The 14,539-nt window shown below is 40.6% G+C and overlaps 1 protein-coding gene across 1 annotated transcript in view; it reads right to left on the bottom strand.

The window, feature by feature from the left end:
* LOC137047165 (leukocyte cell-derived chemotaxin-2-like) overlaps positions 1-7,036 on the bottom strand; it is a 29,485-nt gene extending 22,449 nt beyond the window's left edge. The window contains exon 1 of the mRNA XM_067424759.1: positions 6,968-7,036. Within this exon, the coding sequence (XP_067280860.1) occupies positions 6,968-7,004 (37 nt within the window). The 5' untranslated portion in view covers positions 7,005-7,036. The remainder of the gene's footprint in view (positions 1-6,967) is intronic.
* Between the last annotated feature and the right edge of the window lie 7,503 nt (positions 7,037-14,539).

Here is a 14,539-nt window from a genome sequence, read left to right as displayed (position 1 = left end):
ATGCATGCAGTTTTGTTTTTTAACCCATAGAGGGCTGAAAGGTAGTGTTTTTGCCATTTTTATTAGTTTTATTTTTATGTTTTTATATTTGTATATGGTTTTAGTTTTAGTTAACTACAATAACCCACACAAACTCACTGCAATTTAATACACAGAAATTCCATTTGGCCAGCTAATTTTTTGTTTTTGTTTTTTACAGTGTAATGGTCTGTTCAAATTTGATAAGTGGGCTAGGGAAGTTTCTTCTGACAGACCACTGAGTGTATAACCCATTCATTTATATGTAGGCCTATAACGGTTATACTGTACAGTACGTGCACTTACACTGTACGTACCTAAGAAAGTACTGGTAATATAAGGTAACTATATGGGTTAGGGTACGTTTAGGGGTAGGTTCAGGGTTAGTTCCTACTAGTTATTCCCTTTCAGTTGGTCACGTTCAACGTACGTCGGAACTGACCAAGGAATTGGGATCGATTTTCAGGGACCAATCTGCTTCAAGTGTTTCTAAACGAGCCAATCAACATTGGCATGCGGTTCACGCTCCGCCCACAATGCAGGTATAAATATCTAAGTGAAATACCGAATCCTCGCTTTGTACTTCAGAGCCAAACATTTACTGCCAGTCAGTGGTGTTCCTGCGAAGAGTGCTTTTTTCTAAAAGACCTGAAGGGGCCGCCGGGCCGCCGCAAGTGTCGGGCTCTAGTGGAACCCTCCACCGTGTCCCATGTCCTAAGAACGTTATCGACTGGCGGGGTAATCCACGTCTCCCCTCCCGGGCGTGGAAGTTCTCGTCCGGTCTGACCGGCAAGGCTTACTCAGTCTGCGGGAAGCCGTGTCGGCTTTACATGCCATGGCCCTCCTGCAGGTCTACCAGGCCAAAGCGCTAAATGAACGGCACAAGGGTAGTTTTGACCCAGGGATTATGCAGGAACTGCGTAAGGCGACGGACATCGCTCTCAGGTCGACAAAATTTACCGCACGCTCCCTGGGTCGGGCCATGTCCACCTGATACCGCGTGATACAGACAAGGTTCGGTTCCTCAACGCCCCTGTCTGCCAGGCCGGCCTCTTTGGCAACGCCATCGAGAGCTTCACCCAGCAGTTCTCGGTGGCCCAGAAGCAGATGGAAGCGATCAAGAATATCCTGCACCGACGGTTAGTTGCTGCTTGCACCCATCCATCGGCGGCAGCGCCCCCACCTGTTTTTTGACGAGGGCACCACCTTTCCCATGCTTCCGCCCCTGCTAAGACCAAGCAGCAGCCTCCACCCGGGCAGCAGGGTGCCGGGGCCAAGGGCAACCCGCTCAGGGACCCACTAAAGCTGTCCGCAAGTGCAAGCGGCCCTGAGACAGGCAGCCCAGGGAGAAGAGGAGCTGCCTGTGGGAAGATGGTGTCTGGAGGAGGACCGGGGTTAAAAACACTACACACACAACAACTGTCGCTGACTCTCCGGAGTCTAACGGTACCCACCCGAGTCAGAATCAGAATCAGAAAGAGCTTTATTGCCAAGTGTGCTTTCACACACAAGGAATTTTTTTTGGTGCTGAAGCTTCCAGTGCACATAAACAATACAATACAACACAGTAATAAAACATTCTAATAATAAAAATAGTTTTAGGAGTAATAGTTTCCTGAGTTTAGGAGATATTGCACTAAAAAGTGGGAATAATTGCACTTACAGGCATTTGGTCTCTGCTGAGCCTTTTTCACATTGGAGTCAATGTGATTGTCCCACTTCAGGTCCTGAGAGATGGTAGTTCCCAGGAACCTGAATGACTCCACTGCGTCCACAGTGCTGTTCATGATGGTGAGTGGGGGGAGTGCTGGGATGTTCCTCCTGAAGTCCACTATCATCTCCACCGTTTTGAGCGCATTCAGCTCAAGGTTGTTATAACTGCACCAGACAGCCAGCTGTTCAACCTCCAGTCTGTAAGCAGACTCGTCACCGTTCTGGATAAGGCCGATGACAGTGGTGTCATCTGCAAATTTCAGAAGCTTGACAGAGGAGTCTTTAGAAGTGCAGTCATTGGTGTACAGGGAGAAGAGCAGTGGGGAGAGAACGCACCCCTGGGGGGCACCAGTGCTGATTGTAAGAGTGCTGGATGTGAGTTTACCCAGTCTCACTCGCTGCTGCCGAAGTGAGACTGGGTCGGGGCTGAGCTCTCCACCTTCCTGCCTCGCGGCAGCGGAGACAGCATGCTTCCCAGTGTTGTCCAATAGTCACTCTGAGTGGGTCTTGCAGGAACAGCAGTGATGGACTTTCTCTACTTGGAGCCCTTACTTCCCGCTCCAAGAAAGGGGGTGAGTTTAAGCAGAGCGTTGGAAGGGATTGTAACTCATGCCAAGCGATTGAACAAACTGCACATGCGTTGAGCGCCTGTGTACACATACGAGTCAAAAGAAGTATACTTTGCAGGGATGTGCGTATATGCTTGATTGTGATGGCTATAGGACTGGGTCAGAGCATCTCCAAAACTGCAGCTCTTGTGGGGTGTTCCCAGAATCCATGGTGTGTTGGTCGGGATCCCAATTTGACGGCCAATTCCGACGTACGTCGAACGTGACCGACTGAAAGGGAACCTCTCGGTTACGTATGTAACCCTCGTTTCCTGAATGAGGGAATGGAGATGTACGTTCTGTAGCCAGGTGCTGTGCTTCTGCTGAAGGACCGGTTCACTAGTTCGGCTCCTCAGTAGAAAATGAGAATGCGGTATTTCAATTCCGTATTTATACCCACGTTGCGGACGGAGCGTCAACCGCGTTCCAATGCCGATTGGCTCATTTAGAAGCAGTCAAAGCAGATAGGTCTCTGTATTGTAATTACTATAATATTAGTATATATACTAACATAGTTAGTATAAATAAAGTGCTACCATTTTAACCCAACACTCATAGGCATAACATTAATTGGTTATTTCCTTAAAAAATATTACTCTAGTGTCATATCTGATCCATTCTTTAGTCCAGCCTGCAGTCATAATTTTGCATCTGTAAGGTCTCATTCAAACTATTGAATGCTGTTACATAATATATACATCATATTTCACAGCATCTTTCACAGCATCACAGCATCTTTAAAATCACCTTCAACTATGTTTTGCCCTTTGTCACTATGTTTTTTTTTTAATGAATGTGTTTGTGTGTGTCTGTGTGCATGTCTGAGTTTGAGTGGGTGTGTGTGTGTAAAGAGGAGGATTATTGCTGTGGGGGGTTCTGGGAATTTGTAGCTTCAGGTGTATTAATTCCGAGAGGAAGATATTGTCTTTCTCTTGGACTCCGGGGGCTTCAGCTGCTACACAAACTGAATTTTAATACAGATGAGAAACCTCTGCTGCACAGTTTAATGCATTTATGGTGTGTGTGCTTTGATAGCACATGTGTTTATTGCAGAAAGTTGTGTCTAAAATCGATATGGCTTCCAGTAATGAAATTGTAAGGGGGTTATGGTGTCAACCAGGGGGTGCTGAAGAGAGACGACACTTTAGTTAACACAGATTACCCTGCCTGGTTGAGACAATAACTTTACTCATGGGATCTCTTAGATAAGCATTTGTGCAAATTTGGGCAGCATGAAGATGTTGGATGAAGCCCATAGAGGGGTCACATGGCATTTCACTCAAGCTCCTTAGTTTGTTTGAATTGGCAAGGAGAGTGTGCAACGATGCCACAAGTGTTTCCTAGCAACAGTGTCCCAGCCCTCCCCCTTCCTCCAACTGCAGCAATGCACCACTTTCCAAGGCTCTGAAATGAATTTTAATTTTTGAGATTCTTGTCACCTCTCTTGGAGAAAAGCGTGAAAGTAACACAAATGTTTCTAGCGCTCAGTTTCGTTCATATTAGGTATAATTCATTATGTAACACAAGTATGCTAAACCACCTTCTTCTTTGTTCAGTTTTCTCTTTAAAGTCAGCTATCGTCGAGAATAGTTAGAATGTAATCTGAAGTGGTATCAGTAGTAGTATTTTGTAGGGTATTTAAAATGGTGTGCATTTAAAAAACTTACTTACAAATTGCAAGAAAATTTCACAAAAAATGTCAATTAACACAATGAATTGGCACAGACATTATAAAATAATGCAAAAATGTGTGATAATGTTAAGGTATGTTTGCAATGTGTTGGCCAAGCATTCCAAGTTTGCATGCTGTATGTTTCAGATAGAAAAGTCTGGTGGTTGGTAAGATGTGAAAAACTCGAATTTTTTAAGTTCATCCAGTTGCGTCAAATAAGTTGACATGTAGAATCGGATTTTTATTGTATCTTTTTTTTATTACAAAAAAAATCCTCCTGACTGCTAAAAGTGCTTCCAAAACTACTTCCTCCACATTGTGACGTCACACTGTGTTAGATATTTTCATCTGACAACCAAGGAGATATGCAATACCATTAGTTAGACATAAAAGTGCACATTGTTTCTGACAGGTGGAAAATAGCAGTGTTTTAAACACGTACGGCTGTTTTATGTGCATAACACTTTGCTTTATAACATTATAAGTGAACCTTAAGGAATGCATTCAAAATATAAAAACAAATCATGTCATGACCCATTTAACCCTCAAAAAAGCATATCTCAGGTTTTTAGTGACCCAGAATGTCATTCACTACCCTCCTCCCCATTTTCTTTTTAAAGTTAGACACCAGCATTCTTAGTATTCCCCAATCAATTAAATATAAATAACATAACAAGGAGTAAAAAAATAATGCCTGTTTTCCCGTCCGTTTTGTATGTATAGGGTCACTAACGACCCAAGGTTTGTAACAGTGTAAGTATATGTTTTCTTGCGCAACATTCATTGACTCTGTGATGACTGAACAAGTGCACTTCACCTTTATTCCACAAGGTGGCAACGTCTGATACACAATAATGAAGAGACGCGTCACTCATAGTAACCACAGGTAAACAAAAGAATAGGAAGAATAATCAGCAAATCTTGAAATGGCTCAGTGATTTACTGCAGATCAAGTACTGAACACAATCAAATAATACTGTCTGGTCACGGATGTGGTGAAGAGTTAAGATGCTGTCAGCAATCAGAATATTGATTTAGAAGATGTTGAAAATTATAGTTTTAAGAATACGTTTATGATTGCGAATATCATCCTGATGGTGAATGAGCTCTGACGAGGACAGTGATGATGGTATAAAACATCTACTCAGACTGAACCCTTTCAAGCTCCAAAAGCTAGCAAAATAGGCTTTTTATTCTCATGTAATTGTTACACTAATTTAAGGAGAGTTTTATATTAGCGACAGGTGGAGATACATCCGTGGAAGATATAGATCTGGGTCGCTAAAGACCTGAATATGTAAGAATGATTGGCGAAACATTCATGCATCGAAGGGTTAAAAAAAGGACTAGGAAATGAAATCATTAAAGTATTTCATAAAAGCACACTTCTCTTGTAGACTTTATCAGTATACTTTATTACGTTTAGTCAACATTTGCAATTTTACGTCTTTGATGTGAAAAAAAGTAGGTCGGATTTTGATTTCATCAATTAGAATTAGATTAGATAGACCAACATATTTTCGATGACACAATGTACACTGATCGATCATGCAAAATAGTGCATTAAGTTATAAATAAACAGGGTCAGTTTTGATTTCATGTTGATGAAATGTCCATTTTCTTTGGGTTGGAACACAGCCTTATTAGAACTAAAAACCCCACATATCATTTGCAAAGTTTTATTCTATTCTTTTTGTGTTTCCCTAGTTGGGATCATCCCAAATGCATGGATAAAAATAACATTTTCTTTAATATATTAGTCAACTGCAACTGGGCCGGGGCATCACGTAGTTTTAAAATCCACAGACAGGGGGAGCCATTGCATTTTAAATCCAAGTAGAAGTGTTTTGTATTCTTCAGAAGTGCCTCCTACGTCCCAGTTGCTGCTTTGAAGTGCTAACTTGCAGTCTATGCAGTCCTTTTCACTTGCTGAATAAACATTTCATGCCAGTTTGACGCAACCCATATTTGGCCAATTTGCGCTGACAGAATTATTATGCATCACATTTGAGCCAAATGAGTTTGATTGTCCTAGCAGAGCTGTTAGGTTATTTTTCCATCTGCGAGGAAATGAGTCTCCTATCACTGGCGTATGCCTTCTCACGCTGAACCTCAATCTCATTTGATCACACCACGCACAGGAAGCGCACAGGGAGCTCAGCTCAATTGACCTCAATAGAGTTTGACGCTAACATGTTGCTAAACTAATAGTGTGGTTCTCTAACAAGTAAGGCATGCACATATAAACTATTTTTTATCAATACTTGTCACACTTTCATTGCTTGCTTTCACATGCGTTCAGGATTTTCCTTCTCCTTGAATACGGCTTTGAAGATTCTCAGTTATATAATCTAGGTCATAGTAGAATGTTCCAGTAGATGTCTGGAAGCTGGCAGGTCTCGCTCACCGTGGCGACTGCAGAAAGCTGCGTTTGATTGGCCTGGTGAGGCGAATGTCACATGAATCACAGTCAATCACATATTGAGCAAAGCCGCACTCAGACAGTCCTGATGGATCAGTTCGGTAGAGAGAATATGAATCACAATCGAGACGCACTGCACTTATTGGACAGGGTTTGATGAATGCCTGTTTGTTTGCAATCTGAGGGTAGTGGTCATAGTAGACAATTACCAGGAACAATGACAATATGTGTGGCCAGGGTAAATGATGAGGACACTGGGACAAAACGCTTCGATCATTTCATTAATTTAGGTCGATACCATTTACATGGAATTGGATTTCTCTCTGTTTAACTGTAATATCCTTTGGTAATTACTGCAGGTAAACGCGAGTAGAATTATTCATTGGTCATTTACACACACCCCACACACACACAAAAAAGCAGTTTTCGCTATTAAAGAGTTAGTTCACCCTAAAATTAAATTTAGCCCATGATTTACTTACCCTTAAAGGGTTAGTTCACCCAAACTTGAAAATTCAGTCATTAATTCCTCACCCACGTGCCGTTGGACACCCGTCAGACCTCCGTTCATCTTCAGACACAGATGAAGATATAAGTGTTGAAATCCGATGGCTCAGAAAGGCCTTCATTGACACCAATGTCATTTCCTCTCTCAAGACCCATAAAGGCACTAAAGACGTCGCTACAAAGCCCATCTCACTACAGCGGCTCTACAATCATTTAATGAAGAGACCGGAAGAGTTTTAGTGTGCAAAAAAACCCCTAAATAACGACTTGTATAGTGATGGGTCGATTTCAAAACAAAGCTTCGAACCGTTATGAATCAGTGTATCGATTCAGGATTCGGATCTCCAAAGTCACGTGATTTCAGCAGTTTGGCGGTTTGACACGCGATCCGAATCATGAATCAATACACTGATTCATAACGGTTCGAAACTTTGATTTGAAATCGCCTCATCACTATATAAGTCGACATGATTGGTGAGGAATTAATGACCGAATTTTCATTTTTGGGTAAACACTTTAAGTCCTCCTAGGTGTATATGACATCTTTCTTTTAGACGAATACAATCAGACTTATATAACAAAATCTCCTGGCTAATCCAAGCTTTATAATGGCAGCCTAACATTTGAAGCCCAAAAAAGTGCATCCATCCATTATAAGCGTACTCCACATGGCTCCGGGGGGTTAATAAAAGCCTTCTGAATCAAATCGATAGGGTTTCATGAGACAAATATCCATATTTAAGGCTTTATAATGTAAAATATCCAGCTTCCGTATTCAACTTATGCAGAAAGTGTAACGCCTTTTGCAGTTCAAAACGCTTACACTACATCCAACGTCATAGCCAGTTATGTGTTTTTCCTAGGTTGAATACAGAAGGTGGTCTGCTGAAAGCTAGATATTTTACTTTATATCCTGTTGAAGCTACACTATGTAACTTTTCTGTCTGCTAGAGGGCGCCTATTCGAAACTATTGCCAAGTTTGAGCGCAGAATCTTGGGACGTGGTCTTCACCTCACAGCCGGTGGGAAAGAATCGGTATAGGACACATGTTGACGGATGTGGTTATTAATTTTACTGTAGTATGAAGCAGAGCAGGACAGAGTGTTGTGGAGCTGAGCAAGGCCATTGGAGAAATTGTTACGCAAACTTACGCGAGCAGCGAGACTTTTATTATGCCACAGTCGCCGGCACCATTTCCGCTTTTCCGATCATGAGTATGAGCTCTGTTTATCATATTAGATACTTTTAAGTGTGCTTAAAATTATGTTATGACGTATGTTTGCGTTCGCTCAGCGGCTGTTGTGACACTTGTTCACACTGCAGTGAGAGTAAGGGTTTCTGCAGAGTAAAACCGGAAACCGAGAGTAACGCAGATGTGACGCAATTGACAGGCGACTCTCTCAGACGTCTCGGCTCCTTGGTTAAAATAGCAATTTTCTCACAATTTACAAATAGTTGGAGACATTTGGAACATTTTAAGAACTCAGCTGAGCAAAAAATACAACAAAACACTGGCCTAGTGGTTTTTGGATATTTTACTGCAAAAATACTACATAGTGCACCTTTAAATATGTATGTTTTTCTTTCACAAACAATTTTTTCGATTCAGAAAGACTTTATTAACCCCCTGGAGCCGTGCTTTTATAATGGATAGATGCACTTTTTTGGGCTTAAAAATTTGGGCTTCCATTCACTTCCATTATAAAGCTGGGAAGTCATATTCACCTAGAATGGCTTGAGGGGGAGTAAATCATGGGCTAATTTTTATTTTTGTGTGGACTATCCCTTAAATGGCCACATTTTTTAAACATCAACACAAATCCAGAATATTTATGTTATTAATATTAATTATGTAATATTTATGAATATTTAAAACTGCTCAGCACGTCGGGAATACACTTAACCCAACTGCTGGGTTTGTCCATTTCCAACCCAACTTGGTTTGCTTTTAACCCAACATAGAGTGTTTAACAATGAGACCAGGCTGAATACCTTTTTTTGGACAGTGAATATTGACTTTGCTCTAAGAAGCACCTTATAGATTCAGATCTCAACTGTAAATCCTGTCACTTTAAGCTTTAGTTAGGCAACATATGCACCAAAATTAAATACAAAATGGTGTAATTTAACGTGTGATGGCACATTGCACTTTATTAACACATGCGCTTGATTTTATGACGAAAATCACCTTATCAAACTGGAAATGGCACCTTTTTCATATAACTTTAACAGCATTAAACACACGTTCTGTGCGCTCTGTCACAGTTGAAGATTTCTCCTCATCTCCATGATTGTGCTAGACTGTACATCTCACTAATTCCCACTATCTGTGCTTGGCTTTAAAACACCGTTCATTAAAAGAGCACCTAATTACAGCAGTTGCATTATCTATAATTATTTCCCCAGCCAACTTCCCTGATAAAAAAATTCTTCTGTGCAGTCAAATATGTAATGATATTTTTAGAACACCAGTATTTCACATAATTAAAGTAAAGCTTTTCTATATATAGCCTGTAGAGACCGCTTCACCTCGCATTTTCAGCAAGAGACGATGACGTGTCATCATAGACCAAACACACCGTAAATGACATTGAGATGGTGCAAGAGCTGTTAAGACGATCAGATCTTCCTGTAGAAGAATAACCGCATTTGTACTTCATCACATTGAAATATGAATATATTGCACAAAGTGTCCTGTTTCTTAATTTTAGACGGTACATTTATTGTTTGAAACCTGGAAAATGTTTTTTTTATGTAGTCTTTTAGTCAAAGTTTCATATTTTAGCTGATGAAATGACATCCGTAGGCTTCATTTTGAGCTTTAAGCATCCTGACACTTTGTTTTAGCCTTGTGTTTAATATCATCTCTGGTTTAATAAAGAGCCAAATGTTATTTCTGGCAATCTCAATATCATTTGGCAGTGAAGCAGCACCATGGAAACAAGGGTGGGTCAAAACGTGAAAGCTTTTTTTAAACCCTGGTTGACGCAGTAGAATGGCACCCATGTTTTACGCCTCTAGATGGCAGAAAGACCACACCGATGCACTGGATTCAAACACGGCACATGAAACGCTGAGGTTAATTACAAAGATCCCTCATGCGGAGAACACGATTGCTTAAATATTCTTCAATAATGATGAAAAAGCCTCCCTATTAATAATCTGTTCTTTCACACGGTGTTGCTGCCATACCAGATTGCATTTTAAAATGCCCTTATACTGGAGCTGTACTGGTATAAAAACACTTGCATATGCGTATCATGTCTGCTGTTAATAAAACGGATTGCAGATGTTTGTAATTTCATGCAATGAGGTTTAACCCAGCTCGACTTTAAAGATGATGATGGACATGCCATTAACTGGGTGATTAAATACTATTCAGTTATCCTTAAAGCCTGAAGTAAGTTACAACTGGTCACAGATACTCTCAAAAGATCATAAAAGTAAAAGTTATGATTTCAAAATATTCTAACTTCTGACAAAAGTGTTTCCCCTGCATAATATGCATGCACAATGTCACTCTTAGGCCCGTTTACAGCTGGTGTTAAGAAGAGTTTTGGTGGACCGGATCAAGAGACGAGGGAGAAAAACATTCCCGTTTCCAGCTGGTGTTTTAATCCGTCTCTTTTGTCCACTTTCAGCCTCTTCTGTCCTGATTTCTTCGAGGGGAGGGTCTATGGGCGGTGTTTTGCAGATCTTTAGATCTAACGGATGAAATAAGCTCTTTAGTTTCTGAAGATCAGAAATGTTAGAAATCAGGAATGGAGAGAGAACACTGAGCTTTGGACGTTTCTCATCTTCAAACCAAACTTGGGTCTCCAGCCGAGAGTTTAAATCCCGTCTGGCTAGCGCTCGTCCCATAATGTTTAGCATTAGGTCAGTAGAGGAGAGTAGGGCGTCTTTTAGAGGCTGTTCCAGTGCGTTTGACCACATGAGCGTTTACACTACGAAAGCAATCCGGACCAATGAGTTTCAGCTCACTCTGGAAGTGGACCAAAGTGGACAAGCTCAAAGCGTTTAAGACCCCGTTTACAGCGGTATTTAGCGCCATCCACTTGTGAGCCAATTGAACAAAATGCTTCTTAATACCGGGAGTAAACAGGACCTTTGGGACATAATGCCTTATGGGTAAGTTTTAAGTCAACTTAATAGTCTCAGACATCATGCACACAGACCAAGGGCTGAATGTCTGATGCACTGACACACTAAACTGGAAACTCATCAGGAGTTTCAAGTCGTCATCTGATTGGTTGAATTCTACAGGATTTCCAGGAGACGTTTTTGTCACGTTCTTTAATGGTCCGCCTGGAAACAAAGCCGGAGGGATGACGTTGTGTTGTTGGATTAAAACAACCCCTAGTGCGACTGCTCTGTTAGTGCGGTTCATTTGAATAAGTGTGAATGCTTTCATCTGAAGCCTGGAGCCGCCAAAGAAGCAGACGAGACACTAAAAAGATGGGTCTAGGTCCGCTTCCAAACGACCTCTGGTGAGGTTCGACCGAAATATCAAGGCAAAACTGAACAAAGATATGTAAATGAACCAAAAACAGGAAGATGGGCCCCTAAAAATGACTGCTCAAGCATACTTGTTTTCTCTCATCAGTCACGGTGTTGCCCATCACAGTTCAGTACAGGCGTCAGAACCGCGTCTCCTCGCAGCAGATCTTCATTTGTGTGTGACGGAGGGATTCCTGCCACTGTTTTGAGTCTTTTACACATTTTATAAGCTCTTCATGAGTTCTCAGCTGGACAAAATACCATAATATGTAGGCTACGCACATACAACGAGCGTATGTATACCAGCACACAACAATATATTTTCGGTAAATTCCATCGTGGAATACACATAATAAAAGCTAACCAATCATGTTGTGAACATATTTATATGCCTTTAGGTTTGGTATCTTTAGGTTCAATGTTAAAATGCCAATGTGATAGCTAAGCGGACCAGGACCAAATTATTTTTTTTGGTTTGGACCAAATTAACCAAGAGAACTGAACTACATGTGAACACACTCTAAAGGGAATGATACACAGGGCAACTTTTTGAGTAATGTTGTTGGGCAATATTGCCGTCAATGGGCAACCAGGTGAGAAACAGGGCCCACGACTGATTTAAAATATCCAGATAGAAATCTGTAGCCCATTCTCAATGAGAAAGTGCCTAAGCAACAATGCCCAGCAGCATTGCTTGAAACGTTTTTCCATGTATCATCATTTTGAGATTAAGCCAGGATTAGGCATTTCAGTAACGTGCCTTAGAAAAGAAACATACTGATGTGAATCTTGAGACAAAACAATGACACGGACATATTTTAAGATCAGTGCAAATTGCTTTCAGTTGCTTTTCCGTTTTGTTATTGTAGGGACATCGACTTTACAATTTCACACCTACAAATGTCAAGCTGAACAAAACAAACCGTGATTGGTTGCTTTACATGCTCTTGGGTATTATTGGCCAATGAAAACTGTGATGGAGTCCTGACCTTCTGCCATCAGAAGGAAAGTCTGGCTACGTGAGACTAACCAATGAAAGGCTTAAAAGCATTCTCATACTGACAAGGATAAAGCATGGCCACGGCATACATATGGTCATAGTAGAGATAATCGCTTCGCAGTATTTTTAAAACCTTTTATCATGGCAACTGCATTATGATATATTTGTTTTTGCTGAAAATTCAAAAAGAACAACAAATGTTCATATGAAATAACCTTGTCATGATGCCTATTTTTAAACAAGATAATGTGCTGAAATTAAAGATACGAAAATAAAATACAAACCAAAAGGTGACATTATTTGACTTTGAACTGAAAATAAAAGACTAGAAAGTAACTAGTTTCCTACTCCTGATTAAATGAGTCACACCAAAAGCCATATTATACCACGCACACTATTATTATTAACATTGAAGAAATGGTCATGCAATAGGCCGCTATGTATAGGCCTAACTTGTGCATATCCAATTGCAAAACATAGCTATTTGAAAGTGTCACCATTCTAATGCATCTATGTGGGAAAGTTAACAAGGGGTCTACAAGCCTCTGCTTAGGAAACGTTACGTGATGAGCATGTGGGAGTTTTGATGCCTTATGGCTGATCTACAGAAGAGATCTCCCACACATGTGGCACCTATCTCTGCAGTTCATCCTGTTTGGAGTAAAATATACACCATTATCATGGCTCTCCAGTATGCCTAGACATGCTGGCGTGGTGGAGCTGCACTTAAACGCATCCACTGTGGAACGATATGGGAATAGTAAACCTACTGGGGGGGATGGGGGGTCTACTGGTCTCGGTCTACTGAGCACAAGCTAAAATTATATTTGGCATGTACCCCTACCTAGACATCTTCAGAGGCATCTTCCGTATGGCACATGCTTGAAAATCCACAAATCGAACAAGTCTCAATACGTTTCTGTCTCCCGTGAGCTGCAAATAATGCCAAACATCCAATTATTTTCAAATACTTTTCATTTACACATTGGCAGACACTTATCCAGAGCACCTTTCATTGTATTCAAATTAAACATTTAATCAGGCCTTGCATTCCATGGGAATCAAAAAACAAACAAAACAAAAACATGACCTTGGCATTGGCTGTGTAGCGTCATGGTTGAGCTGCAAAAAAACAAACAATAGTCCATTTTGTTCTCTCAAATGCCATATTAACTAGCTTTTTTACATTTACATATGAAAATATGAGCGTAGCTTGCTCATGCAAAGCTAAGCACCCCCATAGAGAGCGTTGCTGATCTGGGTTTCTAAGGAGATCTGAGTGATCTGAGTGACCCCTAACTCTCTGTTATATTCTGGTTTCTAGGTCCAGGGTCCATTAGGTCCCCCCACCCCACCCATTTTATCACCATCGTCAGCTTAAAATCGAATGTCTGATCACTGAAAATCTAAACTTAAAGATCTTCTCGACTAATGGGGATCTATGGAGAATTCATTTTTGTATTTTAGAGTAATTTTGTGCATGTGCTTTGTTCTTTTAACTCTCTGGTGCTGCTTGCGTGGCAGCCAAAGATGATATATTTTTGATTTCATTGAACTCAGTGTACTATATTTAAGTTAGATAATGTTTTTTTATGTAATAGTTTGCATTTAGAGGTGATTTTATGGTATTAAATTATATTTATGCAATAGTAATGATCCATATATTACGACATGTTTAGCATAGACATAAAACTTTTAATCATTTCTAATTTAGGGCCAGATTTACTAAACAGGGCAAATTAGCATGGGAGCGCAATTCCATAAAAGCGTCAATGGAAGTGGAAAGTTCTGCACGTAATGACCAACACAGTCTACCCGTTCGCGGCTGGTGTAAGATGTGCTTTTTTTGGGTGGTAAATAATGGCAGAAACACCAGTAAATGGACGAGCACAAACCTTAGTTCCGGTAAATCACCTTGTATGATTCATTTAAATACTCTCATCCCATAAATTGAGTCTGAAAGGAAAACTCTAACAAATGCATATGCAATAAGTTCAGCCGGAAAAATAACCCTGTCTACACCTTTTCAGTGCAAATTTTTCACTGTGTGTCTTTAGTAAATCCTATTAGTAGGATAGTCGTTTGTTTTATTGCCAAAAGA

The sequence above is a fragment of the Pseudorasbora parva genome, chromosome 18 (genome assembly GCF_024679245.1).
Source record: "Pseudorasbora parva isolate DD20220531a chromosome 18, ASM2467924v1, whole genome shotgun sequence".
Classification (NCBI taxonomy): domain Eukaryota; kingdom Metazoa; phylum Chordata; class Actinopteri; order Cypriniformes; family Gobionidae; genus Pseudorasbora; species Pseudorasbora parva.
Note: the sequence above shows the minus strand (reverse complement) of the source record. Positions and strands in the feature narration are given on the sequence as shown.